This window comes from Dipodomys spectabilis, unplaced genomic scaffold, assembly GCF_019054845.1.
Source record: "Dipodomys spectabilis isolate Male_0828 unplaced genomic scaffold, ASM1905484v1 ptg000002l, whole genome shotgun sequence".
Lineage (NCBI taxonomy): Eukaryota > Metazoa > Chordata > Mammalia > Rodentia > Heteromyidae > Dipodomys > Dipodomys spectabilis.
The window spans coordinates 59457773-59475242 of NW_024870679.1; the positions used below are offsets into that span (position 1 = coordinate 59457773).

At 38.3% G+C, this 17470-nt stretch overlaps 1 protein-coding gene across 1 annotated transcript in view; it reads left to right on the forward strand.

The window, feature by feature from the left end:
* CUNH1orf87 (chromosome unknown C1orf87 homolog) overlaps positions 1-17470 on the forward strand; it is a 68828-nt gene that overhangs the window by 26683 nt on the left and 24675 nt on the right. The window contains exon 7 of the mRNA XM_042674660.1: positions 7896-7993. Within this exon, the coding sequence (XP_042530594.1) occupies positions 7896-7993 (98 nt within the window). The remainder of the gene's footprint in view (positions 1-7895; positions 7994-17470) is intronic.

A 17470-nucleotide genomic window follows, 5' to 3' on the forward strand; every position in this document is an offset into this window, starting at 1 on the left:
TTATGAAATGTGCAGAATTGGCCCAGGAATTACTTACATTGGGCTACTTTCTGATGTTAATACTAGAAAATGTTGGGGCTGGGAAGGTGGCTCAGTGGTAGAGTGCTCGCCTAGCATGCATGAAGCCCTGGGTTCTAGTCCTCAGTACCACATAAAAAGAAAAAGCTGGAAGAGGCTCTGTGGCTCAGGTGGTAGAGTGCTAGCCTTGAGCAAAGAAGCTCAGGGACAGCGTCCAGGTCCTGAGTTCAAGCTCCAGGACTGGTCAAAAAAAGAAAAAGAAAAAGAAAATGTTGATAGTATCCAAAGAATATTTCACAATGAATAACAAGTATTTTAAGGCCAAACTCATTTCTCAATCCTTTCCCAGCTTCCAGCAAGATCAGCATGTGGTGTCTCCTTCCTTAGGAATACCATATTTTAGAGACTGATGTAATTTATTGCTGATAGAGGATAGCATGCTGTTTTGAAGCATTAATTAACAGTGTGGATATGGTTTGTAGACAAAGATCCACAGCCATATTAATTTATAGATTCTGCAGCCAAATAAAACCCAACCATGAGGCTGCTTTATATACAGGTGAAATTACAATCACCATTATTATTAGAACTGGGTTGATAACACTTTCTAACTATGACTCCATTGAGTTCTTACCATATGCTAAGTGCTTTGTTTACATACTCATGTAAACAAAGTTAATTTCTTACAAATCATAGTGAAATCTTGGTAAGTATTGTTATACTGACTTAATAAATGAAATAGAACTTAAGCTTAGTAAGGTCAGTTAAATCACCTAAGGGCTACAGGAAACAAGTGGCAGTGTCAAAGTACAGAATATTTCCGGAAAATAAGAGCCAGGATTCGAATTCCATTAGCAAGAAGTAGTCAGAACATTTCCCCTGAGTCTAATCTATAGAGTTAGAATGCTAGAGAATTAGACAGAGTTGGAAAGTAAAAGGGGAAAAAATAGCTTCCACCAGAAACATTGGAACGTACCTTTCATTTTAGATGTACAGGGATTAGCATCGAAAGAGTCAGGAATTTTTTCAAATGGTATTATCTATTAGAAATCCAGGCTACAATGTACTATACACAGGTTCTTATTCTAACACAAAGCATCTTTCACCTATATGTTAGTGTTCATATATTCTGACAGGCTTTTGGAATATATGAACATGTATGTATGTATGTTTGTGTATTACATACCCAAGCATGTTGTAGTTGAGACAGAATACTGCAGGAGATTGATCACATCATAAGTGGCCTTTGCTATGCTCATAAGAAGACTGACAGAAATAAACCAAGAAGGGCTGGGAAGGTGGCTCAGTGGTAGAGCACTTGCCTTGCATGTTCGAGGCCCTGGGTTCAATTCCTCAGCACCACATAAGCAAAAAGAAAAAAGCCGGAAGTGGTGCTGTGGCTCAAGTGGTAGAGTGCTAGCCTTGAGCTGAAGAGCTGAGGGATAGTGCCCAGGCCCAGAGTTCAGGTCCCATGACCGATCCAATAAAAAAAAAAAAGAAAGAAAGAAAGAAACCAAGAAGCAGCAATTTGTTGTTAGATTAGAAACCATAAAATATCATAGGTGAAGCCTGAAAGTTTTCAAATGGGTAGAACATGAACAACTTGAAAATTAAAATACATTTATGTGATCTCATTGAACCTCAGATTTTTCACCAGGAAAAATCTAGATTCCAAATAGCTACCACTTATATCTACTGTGAAGGTTAAACAAGACAAATATGGGAAAGTACAGAGTATTCCTCTCCATGTACAAGGCCCTACATGAACACAATTTCCTTTTCTGCACATATATGTTTAAATCAGTTCAGTGAGAGGCTCACTTCACAAATAGCCCAGGGAAGGAGGATTTTTCCCACCACTGAGTGATGACACATTGAGCATTGGCTATCCTTCAGACCTCCAGGCTTCTTCCTCCACAGCTGTCCTTGAAAACTTAACCTTTATGTTTAGAGATCCAAGGAATGAGACACATTTTCCTTAAAGCTGCTCTGACTTTCTTGGGGCATCTGGTGTCTCTTAAGACATCTGGAACTTACTCGCAGTATGAAACAGTTCTAAGAGGCATGTGAAATAGAATTTTGTTTCCCTAGAATGTGAGGCAAATTGCGACCTAAGGAACTTTGGATACAGGAAGCAGCAACAGTCATGCCTCAACATCCTCACTCCTAGACACAGGACTTAAGAGAAGAATGAGGAAAGCTACATTGTTTGGGGAGGGGAACCAATAGTCCTTACTACATCTCCCCCGCTTGGAGCTCAGGAGAGAGAATCATGGATTTTTGTGATTATTCCTTAAAAGCTGAGCACTCTCTCCCCAGAAATACACACACACACACACACACACACACACACACACACACACACATCTATACACCAACAATTTCTTTTTTTTTATTTTGAAAATACCATATAGAAGGGTTAAAAGGGTTACAATGACATGGGCAAGATAATGAGTACATTTCTTATCAAGCATTGTTGCCTCCTCCTTTGTTTCCCCTTCCCATACCATCTCCACCCCCCCCCCCCACCAAAGTTGTAAAGTTCGTTTTTCGACATAATGACTTGTACATCTCATTGTTGCAATGGGTCCACCTGTATCCCTAGTTAAACAATTTGTTTTTTCCCTTCCCCTCCACAAATTACACCAACATCAAATACAGTGAAAGCAGGGGTTATACCATGGGGGAGGGACATACAAAGCAACAAAGAAATCATCTTATAAATAAATCTTATAGAAACAATCGCATGAAAGAAAAAACATTTTAATACATAGGTGTTTCTAACATATTTATAAGATGATTTCTTTGTTGCTTTGTATGTCCCTCCCCCATGGTATAACCCCTGCTTTCACTGTATTTGATGTTGGTGTAATTTGTGGAGGGGAAGGGAAAAAACAAATCGTTTAACTAGGGATTCAGGTGGACCCATTGTAACAATGAGATGTACAAGACATTTTGTCGAAAATGAACTTTACAACTTTGGTGGGAGGGAGGAGGAGGATTAAGTGGTGGGGGGGGCGGGGAGGATGGGAAGGAGAAACAAAGGAGGAGGCTACAATGCTTGATAAGAAATGTACTCATTATCTTGCCTATGTAATTGTAACCCCTCTGTACAGTATTTTCACAATAAAAAATAAATAAATAAATATGTTAGAAACAATCGCATGAAAGAAAAAACATTTGAATACTGATCTTGGGGTTCATTTCACCTAACATCAACATTTCTGACCTTTTCTGCTTGTCTCAGACATATACTAGATATTGCAAGTAAAGGAAACCATGGGACCTATGTTTCTTTGGGCCTGGCTTACTTCACTTAATATAATTTTTTCCAAGTCTTTCCATTTCCTAACAAATGGGGCAATGTCATTCTTTCTGATGGAGGCATAGAATTCCATTGTGGGTATATACCACATTTTCTTGATCCTTTATCTATCTACTGAGGGGCATCTGGGTTGGTTCCATATCTTAGCTATGGTAAATAATGCTGCAATAAACATAATTGTGCTCACATCAACAATTTCAAAGAGTTCACAGATCTCTGTAGCTTCCAAATAAACGCTGTCTTCAAGGATAACCTTACAGGTTTTGTCATTTAGATCAAAGGAATTTTAGCCATTCACTAAAGAACAAAACCAACAACAGAACTGGACATGATGGTGCATATCTTTAATCCTAGCACTTAGGAGGGTAAAATGGTAGGAAGATTTCTAGTTCAAATCCAGTCTGGTCTACATAGTGAGCCCCTGCTAAAACAGTGAATAATATAGAAACAAATTCAGTTGGTACAAATACAGTATCTTAGAAAACAGGTGAGTTTGGTGACAAAAAGAAGCCAGGTAAATAGAGGCAGGAAGAATGCAGGGAAAGCTGCTTGTAGGTAAAGTGACCCTGTGAACCAGCCCAGCATGGGGATGAATATGGCCAGTTCAAGGAAGTCAGACAGATCTCTGCTCAAGTCCACTTCAAAATGCATAGTACAAGCCAGTATATGAAGGATCTTTCTAAAAAGTACAGATTTTATTTTGAAGGGCAAAAGCAATCATTGAAGCATATTACCCAAGTGAATTGTACAGTCCTATTTGAGTTTTTGAAAAGGAACATTCTAATAGAATTTGAAGAACAGGTTAGAGGTAGACAAAACTAAAGGCAGAGAAAACTTTTTAGAAGGCCATTTCAGTAATTCCATAGGAAATACAGAGGGCTTGAGTCAAGACAATAACATTAAGGAAAGAGAAAAGTAGATTGTGGTAACTAATGGAATGTGGACCCTGAATTAGATGGACTGATTTTGGCTTCCAAGTATTACCTTTGCCATTGTTGTTCTACTGCCATTCTCAGAGACAGGACATAGAATCACACAAAACTGCTAGGATTTCTGGGTAGATGTTTTGGTGGCTCCTAGTCAATGATTAGTACCTATCAATCGGTCTGCTTCTAGGTAGCCCAATAACTGTTTCTAATTTGTTATCTATTTTAGCCTAGAGCAAACTCAGTGTTGCTAGAAATAAATGATCTATTTTTAGAACAACCTCTTTATATAAAACAAACCAATATGTTGTATGCCTGTGGATAATTCAATTCTTGTCCGTAGATTGCAATGACATAATGTGGCCATTTTCTACCTCTCTTTTTTGCCAACCTGAACCCAAACATACTTCACTGTCTATTGATGCCAACTCGTTTATGTATTACCTCATTCCTTCATGTATTTAATTGTGGGTCCTTCATTTCCATGATTCTGGTAAGCAATGGTGATAAGACAAGAAACAATTTCAGTCCTGGGTAAACAACTGTGTTGTAAAGAAGCTCAACAAGTCACAGAAAATTTCTGCCCAGTAATAAAAGGGTCTAGAAAAGAAGAATACTTAAAGTAAAATGCATTCCATTCTAAATAGCACCCTGGTCTTTTTTCTCATTCTTCATACTTGACTTTCCTCTGCTTAAAATTTTCCCACCTCCTTATGCTTCTGGTTATCTCCATCTTTTTTGTTTTCCAAAACAATGTTCGATTTTTTATAAATGACTCTGATTTAATTCCACTACACCTAATCAATAACATATATGAGGTTTATATCTAGATTTGATGTCTCTCCTTCCATAAAAAGTGAAGATGAATCTTTTGTCTTTTTGTTTAGTTTTGTTTTGATGTTTTGTTTTTTACTGGAGCTTAAACCCAGGGCATTGTACATGTTAAGCAAATGCTCTGCCCCTGAGCTACACCCCAGTCCTTGACATCACTTCAAAATGTAGGTACTAAGACCAACAAACCTTGACTCTCATGGTTCCTAAGAGGAAGCATGCAGAAGCATGTGAGTCAGCCAGGAGGCTGAGGGAATGAGAGGAAAGGGTGGACAAGAACCTTTCTTGTGGTTTCCTAGTGAAACAAGCTTAGGGTTGGCCATGTTGACTAATGTCAATGGACTCTAGGGGTGTAGAGGCTATTCCTGCTTACCAGGTACCTGGTCCTAGGCTAATTAGGACAGAGTAACAGGCTCTGTGATAACCCCAAAAGTAGTACTTGTGTTTGTGTTTAAATTAATTTGGTTGGCACCAGTGGCTCACTTTATACTGAGCTCTTTATTTTCTCCAAGAAATCAACTTAATAAGGGACACACGCTAGCATCAACAACACTCCCACCCGACCCGCCGCCATGACAAAACATCATGACCAAAAGACCTCTACTCACTATACTAATCTTTCTGCCATAATTTAGTTTGGCCTATTCATGTGTTAGGCAACTCTTTGTCTTGGTGACAAAACACCTGAGAAAAACAATTCGAGAGAGAAAGGGTTTATTTCGGCTCACCGTTTCAGAAGTTTCTGTCCATGGTGGTTTGGCTCCATCTCTGTAGGCCCGCGCTGGGGAAAAACATGAAGGTGGTGGGAGATTCATGGGAAACTGATGAGCTGCTCACACCATGGTGGCTGGGTGCACAGAGAAACACCCAAGGAAGAGCACGGGGACAAAGACTACCTCAGTGACATGATTCCTTCCACTAGGCTTAACGTACTTATATCTCATTCAACTATAAACTCACAAATGGATTACTCCATTACTCTTAATGATCCAATCACTTCCTGACTGGGTTGCAACCAAACCTTTAACACATGAACCTTTTGGTGGCATGCTTCATACCCAAACCATAATTTAGTAGACAAGTTTTGATCCAATCATTGGTCCTCAATTAAAGTACTTTCTTCCTCCTTTTCTCCTTCCTATCTTTCTTGTTTACTGTGTCATACTTAATTGCTCTGTCATCTCCCTTCCCCATTTCCTCTTCTTCTACTTTTGTCCTCTTTTTTTCTTTTTTTTTTTTTTTGGGTCATAGCACTTTAACTCTGGGCCTGGGCGCTGTCCCTCAGCTCTTCAGCTCAAGGCAAGCTCTCTACCACTTGAGCTACAGTGCCACTTCTGGTTTTCTGGTAGTTTATTGGAGATAAGAGTCTCACAAGCCCGTGACTCACACCTGTAATCCTAGCTACTCAGGAGGCTGAGATCTGAGGATCATGGTTCAAAGCCAGCCTGGGCTGAAAACTCCGTGAAACACTTACCTCCAATAAACCACCAGAAAACCAGAAGTGGCATTGTAGCTCAAGTGGTAGAGCGCTTACCTTGAGCTGAAGAGCTGAGGGACAGCGCCCAGGCCCAGAGTTCAAGCCCTAAGACTGACAAAAAATAAAAACAAGAGTCTTACAGACTTTCCCGACTGGGCTGGCTTCGAACAGCAATCTTCAGATCTCAGCCTCCTAAGTAGCTAGGATTACAGGCATGAGCCACCAGCACCCAGCTTATTGTCCTTTTTCTTCATTAAAAAAAAATACTGAAATGCATAGTAAAATCCAGGTACTATTCTAAGTACTTATTTCTACCATGTGATCTTCATAAAGTCTGGGGAATTAGAAAGTGTTTGTCTCATTTAATAAATGAAGTAATTAGAAACAGGAAGGTTTAAGTAACGTCATATGTCAAAAGCAGTAGATCTGATGTTCAAAAGAAAGTCTGTTCAATTCCAAATTCTTTTTTCTGTTATTATAAACACACAACATATGCTATCACATTCCTAAGAGTGTATCATATTTGAATCTAAGTTATCACCCACCCACCACCCTGAGAACTAAACTGGTTTGTTAGCTACACCTAGAGTTTTTTTAATATGTTTTGAATTGTAAAAATACTGTGCAGAGGGGTTACAGTTACATGAGTAAGGTAATAAGTACATTTCCTATCGAACATTGTTACCTCCTCCTTTGTTTTTCCCCTACCATCCCTTCCCTCCCCACCTCCCCAACTCCTCACCCCCCAAGTTGTAAAGTTTGTTTTCAAAATAGTATCTTGTACATCTCATTGTTACAATGGGTCACCCAGAATTTTTATATTAAGTATTTGGGAAACTGCAATGACAGCTAATTCATTTGATCAACAAATATTTATTGAACATTTGCTTTTTATGCTAAATCCTATTATTTATTAACTATAGGGTATTAAGGAAATATTTAATCTATGCCTTTGTTTACTTATATATAAAGTATAGATAATAACATTAACCTTGAGAATATAACACACTTGTTTTGTAAATAGAAGTAGATGCTATAAAAAATGTTTTGTAGTTTACCTATATTAAAATATAGGTAATTCCTAGGCCATTACCACTTGTATCATGGCTGACAAAAAATATAAGATCAACAATTGAAAGCCCAATTGCTTCTGAATAACAAACTACACCTCTGTGTCAGCCAAATAAAAATTTGCTCTCGGTAAATATCCAACTAGCTGAACATTATTAGTTCTTTGAAGTAATAAAAGCTCTAATTATGGAAGGAAAATAAAGTATCAACTTCATCCTATTAAGCTCTCCTCCTTCCTTATATTTAGGTCAGAGCTATATGTGGGAGGCATGGATTATTTATAACGTTGAACCTTCTGGAAACATTGCTTAACTACCAAGATTTGGGTTATCAAGGGGAAATAAGGTAAGTTGACTTTTTTTCTCTGACTGTATCTTGGTTTGTATAAATTCTCAAGCTCACTCAGTTTGTTTGCTTAGCTGACACTCTACCAGTTGAGCCATGCCATCAGCCCATTTTTACTAATTAGTTGGAAGTAGGGTCTCTCTACTTTCTGCTCCAGCTGGCTTTGAATCATGATCCTCTAGGTCTCAGCCTTCTGAGTAGCTGGGATTATAGGTGTGAGCCACCAGCACCCAGAACTATGATGAAATTTTTATACTATAGGTAGAATAGTGTCATTGTGTTTTAGGAATATAATGTGTTAAATGCTAACAAAGAAGATAAAATGGAAGCATAACTACAATCAATCCTCAAAACAAACCCTCACTTAAAAAAATAGATGGAACAAAGCAAAAATAAGTATTAATATGGTAGGTTTAACCCTAACTATATCAACAATTACATTAAGTATAAATGGACTGAAGGCAGAAATTAAATGACAGAGATTTTCAGACTTTATTTTTAAAAGAACAACAGAATTCCATCTATAATAGCCCATTTTAAATATAAAGACATAGGCAAACTAAAAGGAAAAACATGGGGAAAAACATGCCATACCTTATAAGCTTTCTCTAAAGAAAGCCAGAAGAGTTACATTCACATCAGACAGGTCAATTCATAAAGAGAATCTAACAATTCTGAGTGTTTAGGCCTATGATAGCATAGATTCAATGAAACAAAACCCCATGATTTAAAAGAAATAAAAATGAGTATATTCACAATTACAATTTAAGAATTCAATATTTCTTGTCAGAAATGGATAGAATGTGCAGACAGAAATCAATAACAATGTATGTAATTTGAACTATGCTATCAGTTCTGAGTATTGACTTCAGTATATTTGGAAGATTTGAAATCATAAAAGCACAGTCAGCTCTCTGTATAAACTGATTCCAGCTCCAAGAATTCAACAGTCATGAATCAAAAATGCTCAATGTAAAAATTATATCTGTACTAAACACATATAGAGTTTTTCCCTATTATTAGTTTCTAAATAATGGGCAGTTACAGTAGAACAGCCATTAAATAGCATCTGCATTGCATTAGGTATTAAAAATGGTTTAGAAATTATTTGCAATGTAATACAAAAGAGGACATATGTAGGTTATATGCAAATACTATACTATTGTATATAAGGGACTTAGTATATATGGATTTTGGTGTGCTAGAAGTTCTTGGAATGGTAACCAAAGGGTGATTGTATTTGCTCTGATCACAGAAAATTCAAAATCAAGATTTTTTAATCTTGGAAGTGTCCAAATAATCTAGGCATACACATACATCTAAATAATGAATGATCAAAGAATTCTCAGGGGAAAAAATGGAAAATACTTTGAAATGAAGTAAAATAAAATGCTGACATAGCAGAATTTTGTCTTACTACCTCTAGTCTTACTTATTAACTACACTCTAGCCAAGCTACCAGAGTATTACAGCAGCCCATTAACCCTGACTCTACTCTTCTCTCTAGCCAATCCTCATGTCAGCAACTCCAGGAATTTATTTAAAACCCAAAACAATTTACATTATCATCTGCTTATAATATTTCAATATAACACCTGATTTCACTGTGAGGGTGAAAGAACAAAAAGTCCTTATGATGAGTTCTATACAATTTGCTACCCACTTATTTTTCTGGCTCTATTTAGGACTTCCTTTTGCCCATTTTGTTTCAGTCTCATTATGAACCTTTTCATATCAAGTCCACCAGTCATGCCTCCTCCTCAACACTCGTCCTTTGCATGTTTCCTCTACCAGGAATGATCTTTCCACAGACATCCACACGCTAACTTCCTTACTTTCCCCAAGGTTTAGTTAAATATCTCTGTCAATGCAGCCTACTATATTCCTGTGTAGTCTCTTCTCTCTTTTAATATGCTTTCTTTTTGTCTTCTTCCATACACATCTATACTTGTAAAATAAATTATATAATTTGCTACTCTCTTACATTTATTGTCCTATGTCTCTCCCTAATAGACAATAAATAACACAGAGCAGGCCAGATCTTTGCTTTGTTCACTGCTATATCTTTTTGGGTTTTTTTGGGGGGGTCCGGTCATGGGGTCTGAACTCTGGGCCTGGGTGCTGTCCCTCAGCTCTTCAGCTCAAGGCTAGCGCTCTACCACTTGAGCCATAGCACCACTTCCGGATTTTTTCTTTTTGCTTATGTGATGCCGAGGAATCGAACCCAGGGCCTCATGCATGCAAGGCAAGCGCTCTACCACTGAGCCACCTTCCCAGCCCCTCACTGCTATGTTTTAAATGTCTAGAAATGTGCCTGCCATAATAAATACTACTATAACGAATATGCACATACTAGAACTAAATTAGGGCAAGAATGGAATCTCAAAATACTCTCAGAGATGCCAAAATATGAGTTCTTCTCAATCCCTAGCTCATGGTCAGACTAAGGAGGCATTCCCTAACCAGCTTCTCAAAATCAGGTTTTCCCTGTGCCAAACATGCTCAGAACACCTAGTTTTTTGATTTCCTAACAGCACTGCTTGCAATTATGTATTTATTTGTGTGATTTATTCACTTGATATCTGCATAATGATGATCACCACAGTACTGGCAAAGACCATACTCTTTCCTCATTCTACGTACCCATCATCCAGCCCAGTGTTTGACACATGAATGTACTGAAAATATTCCATGAATTCATTAATTCATTCACTTTGCAAACCTTTATTGAGAGCCTACTATATACTAAGCACTACTCTGGACCCTGTGAATACAGATATGAATAAAACAAAGCCCTTTGCCTATGAAGTTTGTATTCTAGTTGGGAAGAGAAACAATACATGTTAGAACATAGGGCATATCACATGGTCACAAGACAAATATAGAAACAATAAGCAGGATTAAGGAGTATGGAGTGCATCTATTGGATAAAGGAATAAATGAAGCTGGGCACTTGTGGCTCACAGCTGTAATCCTAGCTACTCAGGAGCCTGAGATCTGAAGATCATGGTTCAAAGCAGCCCAGGCAGGATAGTCTGTGTGATTCTAATCTCCAATTAACCACCAGAAAACTGGAAGTGGTGCTGTGGCTTAAGTGGTAGAGTGCTCACCTTGAGCTCTGAAGAGCTGAGGGACAGTGCTCAGGCCCAAAGTTCAACCCCCACAAAGTGTGCCATCACAGTATAGAGTTTGGCCATAGAGGGAAAATCCAGGCAAAGAGACAGATCTGAGCACTTGCTGGTAGCTGTGGCTGCAGGGAGGCGGCAACAGCGGAAGTGGTCATAGCTGCCACACCTACAATACAGAGAATCTGGGACAAAGGTGCCAGATGCGGTGGGCAAGCGGATTCTACTCAACACCAGCAAGAACTGACAAGCATCTGCAGGATCTTCATCCTGCAGATCACAGACCAGAGACGACCCAGGAACCAAAACTTCAGCATGAGTAGAACCCTAACATCCTCACTCCTTCTCAGGGAGCAGAAAAGGGAAGGCCACCCCTCCCAGCCCATCCCCACCAGAGATATCCATCTTTGATACTAACAAAGGCCCAGCTGAGAAGCTAGCTCCAACTCAGGCCTTGGAAGAAAACAAAAGAGTCATTTAGCAGCTCTCAGGAACCTAACCTGACCTTCCAGGCTCAGCTCCACCCAGGGAAAAGTTACCCAGCCCAGGTAGAGAACACTCTACCCCTGGAGGAGTGACTTTCTTCACTGGATAAGCAGAGCCAGAGGCTGCCCCTAACTACAGCAGTCTAGACAATCAATTGAAATTCAATAAACATAAACCCTGAGAATGGCTCCAGGCTGGGCTCTTTGAGTGCCTCAGAAGCTAGCCCCTCAGGGAAAAGCTAATGTTTGCTGAAAGGCCTCAACCCTACCCAGAACCTAGCCTCATCACAGCATCTCCAAACTAGAGAAAACAGCCATCTCCTTCTTTTGTGATACTCAATGCAGATCTCCCTCCCACTGAACTAGCCAGGGAGGAAGATCGGGTTAAAACAGAGCATTTTTCTGCCTGCTCAAACAAACTGACTTAAGAAACCAATCAAGCCACAGGAAAACCAAACACCACAAGCAGACCAGAGACTCCATCAAGAGACTGGTTATGGACACAAGGAAGATACAGGATTTTCCATTCCCCCTCCCCAAAAGAACTCTTTTTTGTACCTTTTTATAATTTTTAATTTAAAAAATTGTTTTCTATTAATCTTTTTTTCTCTTATAATTTTTATTTTAGGTGTATGTGTGTGTGTGTGCTTTTTTATCTCTATTGACCTTTTGGTGCTTTTTTTTTTCTTTTCTGCATTCTTTTCATTTTTTCCACTTTCTTTTTTGTGTGACTTAATTGCTGTTCTGTTCATCCTCGGATATAGACCCATTGTCGATTATTAGACCTTATCCCCTATTGTGTACACATTTAATCCAGAAATTTATTACTCAATTCACAACCTCTTAGGCTTAAATTCTTTTTTTTATTTTTTTTTTATTGTGAAAATAATGTACAGAGGGGTTACAATTACATAGGCAAGATAATGAGTACATTTCTTATCAAGCATTGTAGCCTCCTCCTTTGTTTCCCCTTCCCATCCCTTCCCATCCTCCCCCTGTCCCCCCACCCAATCCTCCCCGCTCCCCCTACCCCCCCTGCACCAAAGATGGAAAGTTTGTTTTCGACATAACAACTTGTACATCTCATTGTTGCAATGTGTCCACCTGTATCCCTATTTAAACGATTTGTTTTTCCCCTTCCCCTCTACAAATTATACTGACATCAAATACAGTGTAAGCAGGGGTTATACTGTGGGGGAAGGACATACAAAGCAACAAAGAAATAATCTTATAAATGTGTTAAAACAATCGCATGATAGGCTTAAATTCTTTAATACCAGTATTATCTCTTTATACCTATATAATTTTTAAAGAATTTTTGTTTTTCCATTTTTTTTCTTTTTTCTTCTCTTTTTTAATCTCTCTCCTATCATTCCATCAAATTCATTTCCCTCACTGAGATTAGGACTTGATTAAATTCACTCTCCGTTTACCTCTCCACATCCCTCTAATACTATTTTTCCCCACATTTCTCCCTAAACCTAATAATTTCTGGTTTGTCAAATTCTTCCTTGCTGTTCTTAGCCCATTAATCCACAGTTGTTTGATGTTGAGTAGATTGTATCTGTTGAACTAGATTGTATCTGCAGCCTTTTGACTGTGCAAATACAGGACTTTGGTTGATGCTTGCCTTAAAATAGTGTTCTAGAAAAAAATTGGTGTTACTTTCATACCAAATAGGCAGAACGAGCTGGAAAAACACAAGAAAAATGGCAAGTTCCTGTATCTCAACTCCCACTCATGATAATCAGGGGACAGAACTGTTAATGAATAATCCAGAGGAGAGTCCCCAGAAAGCTCTACAAACACTTCTAGTAAACATGGTGAATGAAAAGATTGAAAACCTGCAAAGGACTCAGTGCAAGCCTGATAGGGAGAGAAAGGAGGCAAAACAAAGATCAATACAGGAATCTCGTGTGGGTAAGGAAGCTACTCAAAGATTGATACAGGAATTGCATGAGCAGGTTGAGAACACTCAAAGAGAAATCAAGGACTTGCATGAGCAGGCTGAGAACAGTCAAAGAGAACTACAGGAATTGCATGAATGAAAGGAAGCTAATCAAAGAGTAATACAGGAATTTTGAGAGCAGGGTGAGAATAGACAAAGATCAATACAGGCATTCATAGAATCCATAAACGGAGAGCTGAAAGAATCCAGGGAGACCACAAAGGGAATGCTGAATGGAGCCCAACAGAAGGAAGGGGAGTCCAAGGAAACCATAACCAATCAACTAAGTGATTTGAGAATACGTACTGAACACCAAATTAAGGAAGTAATGAAGTTCATACAAGATCTAAAACAAAGCTCCAACAAAGAATTTGAAGCCATCAAAGCTGGCCAATTAGAAGGAAAAGAAATAAAAAATAAAGTAGAAGGTCTTGACATAAGGTTAGACCATGCAGAAGATGGAATCTCAGGAATTGAAGACAGCCTAGATATTATAGAGAAAGAACATACAACTATCCAAGACAAGTCCAAGAAATATGATAGATCTATTCAACATTTGGAAGACACTGATGGTGTCTTCTGATGGAAGGCCTAATCTGAGGATAATGGGTGTAGAGGAGCACCTAGAGACAGAAGTTAATGGTCTAGGAAATTTGTTTAACAGGATCCTAGCAGAGAACTTCCCAAACATGCAAAAAGATAGTCCTATTCAGATACAAGAAGCTTTTAGAATTCCAAATAGACCAGACCAGCACAAGACATCCCACCGTCACTTTATAATCTACACAGTATCAATTCAGACCAAGGAAAAGATCCTTAAAGCTGTCAAGGAGAAAAGATCAATCACGTATAACGGGAAACCAATTAGAATCACCTCAGATTTCTCAGTAGAGACAATTAAAGCAAGAAGAGCCTGGAATGATGTATGCCATGCCCTAAAGACAAACAACTATCAACCAAGAATACTTTACCCAGCTAAACTCTCCTTCATAACTAAAGGTCAAATAAAAACCTTCCATAGCAAAGAAAAACTGAAACATATCTCCACCAAACCAGCCCTACAAAGATACTTAAAGATGTCCAAAGATGTCCTACACATAGAAAACCAAGAAGACAACAATAAAGGCCAAGAAACAGTACCCAAACTGAGAATCCAAGAACCATAGAAAGAACCCAGTTGCCACAGCCCCCAAGAAGATGGAAATATTGCAGAACTCCCAAATACCTCTCAGTCCTCTCAACATTAACGGACTTAACTCTCCAATTAGGTGACATAGACTGTCTAGTTGGATTAAAAAGCAAGATCCTTCTATCTGCTGCCTTCACCTTGAGGAGTCACATCTTGCCCATAAAACCAAACACATTTTCAATGTGAAATGCTGGAACAAAATCTAGCAAGCAATTGGCCCCCATATACAGGCGGGAGTTGCAAATTAAAATTAGTGAGACATGATAAAGAAGGTCCCTACATACTAATTAAGGGATCTCTCCTTCAGGAGGATATTACAATTCTAAATATCTATTCACCAAACAACGGAGCACCCATATTTATCCAAGAAACACTACTTTCCCTCAAATCCCACATAGATCCAAAGACATTAATTGTTGGGGACTTTAACACACCACTTTCCCCACTAGACAGATCACTTGGCAAAAACTCAACGGAGAAACCACAGATCTAAACAACTCTATAGATCAACTAGATTTAACAGTCATCTACTGAATATTTCACTCAGCAGCATCAGAATGCACGTTTTTCTCAGCAGCCCATGGAACATTTTCCAAAATAGACCACATTTTAGGTCACAAAGCAAGCTTGTCCAAATTCAGAAACATTGAAATTATACCTTGCCTTCTCTCAGACCACAAGAGAATAAAATTAGAACTCAACACCAAAAGCCACCAAAGAAAGTCCTGTAATACATGGAGGCTGAACAACACACTGTTGAATCATGAGTGGGTCATGGAAGAGATTAGAAAGGAAATTCAAATTTTCATGATATTCAACAAAAATGAACACACAAATTACCAGCTCCTCCGGGACACAGCAAAGGCAGTACTCAGAGACAAGTTTATAGCTCTGAGTTCCTACATCAACAAATTGGAGAGATCTGAAACCAACAATTTAATGAGACATCTGAACCTCCTTGAAAAAGAGCAGCAAGATAAACCCCAAACCAGTAGACAGAAAGAAATAATTAAAATTAAATCAGAATTAAATGAATTAGAATCGAAAAACACCATAGAAAGAATCAACAAATGAAAAAATGAACAAAATTGACAGACTTTTAGCAAATCTTATCAGGAAAAGAAGAGATCACACCCAAATAAATAAACTCAGAGATAAGAATAGAAGCATCACCACAGAAACAATCAAGATTCAGAACATTATAAGGGAATACTTCTCAAACCTTTATTTTAATAAGTTTGAGAACTTGGCAGAAATGGACCTTTTCCTAGCAAATCTCGACCTGCCAAAACTAAAGCAAGATGAATTAAACAATCTTAACATGCCCATATCAAGCATTGAAATAGAAACAGCAATAAGAGACCTCCCATCTAAGAAAAGCCCAGGACCAGATGGATTTACAGTTAAATTCTACAAGGCCTTCAAAGCAGAGCTCACACCAATACTCCTTCAACTCTTCAATGAAATTGAAAGAGCAAGTTCATTACCAAACTCATTCTATGAAGCCATCGTAACCCTCATCCCAAAACCAGGCAGGGACTCATCAAAGAAAGAGAATTATAGACCCATTTCTTTGATGAACATTGATGCAAAACTTCTCAACAGAATTTTGGCCAATGGACTTCAAGAAATCATCCAAAAAAATCATACACCACGATCAAACAGGATTCATTTCAGGGATGAAAAGCAAATCAATTAATACAATTCATCACATCAACAGGAGCAAGAATAAGAACCACATGGTTATCTCAATAGATGCAGAAAAAGCATTTGACAACATCCAATACCCCTTTATGATGAAGGTTCTGGAAAAAATGGGAATCCAGCGAACATTCCTCAATACAATAAAGGCTGTTAATACAAACCTACAGCCAGCATTAAAGTAAGTGGTGAAAAACTAAAGCCATTTCCTCTTAACTCAGGAATGAGACAAGGATGTCCACTCTCTCCACTTCTCTTCAATCTAGTATTAGAATGCTTACCTACAGCAATAAGACAAAATGCAAACATAAAAGGGACCCAAATAGGGAAAGATGAAGTAAAACTCTCCCTCTTTGCAGATGACATGATCTTGTATTTAAAGAATCCCATGGACTCCACTCCCAAATTACTCAAGCTGATTCTAACTTTGGCAAAGTAGCAGGGAATAAAATTAACCCTCAAAAATCAATGGCTTTATGTATGCCAACAATGAGAAAAGCCTGGCTGAAATCAGGAAAGCAACTACACTTGTAATAGCCCCACAAAAAATAAAATACCTAGGAATTAACTTAACCAAAGAAGTGAAGGACCTCTATGATGAAAACTTTAAAAACCTGAAAAAGGAAATCAAAACAGAACTTAGAAAGTGGCAAGACCTCTCATGCTCCTGGATTGGAAGGATCAACATCGTGAAAATGGCAATACTTCCCAAGGCTATCTACAAATTCAATGTGATACCTATCAATATTCCAACTTCATTCTTCAAGGAAATAGAAGAGGCAATCCAAAAATTCATATGGAATGATAAAAGACCCCGAATAGTAAAAACGATCCTTAACAGAAATAACTGTGCTCAAACTCTATACAAAGCCATAGTAATCAAAACAGCTTGGTACTGGCACAAGAACAGACCTCAGGACCAATGGAATAGAATTGAAAACCCAGAAATGAACCCACAGACCTATAGACAGCTAATCTTTGATAAGAGAGCTAAAAAAAATAGAATGGAAGAAAGACAGCCTCTTCAGT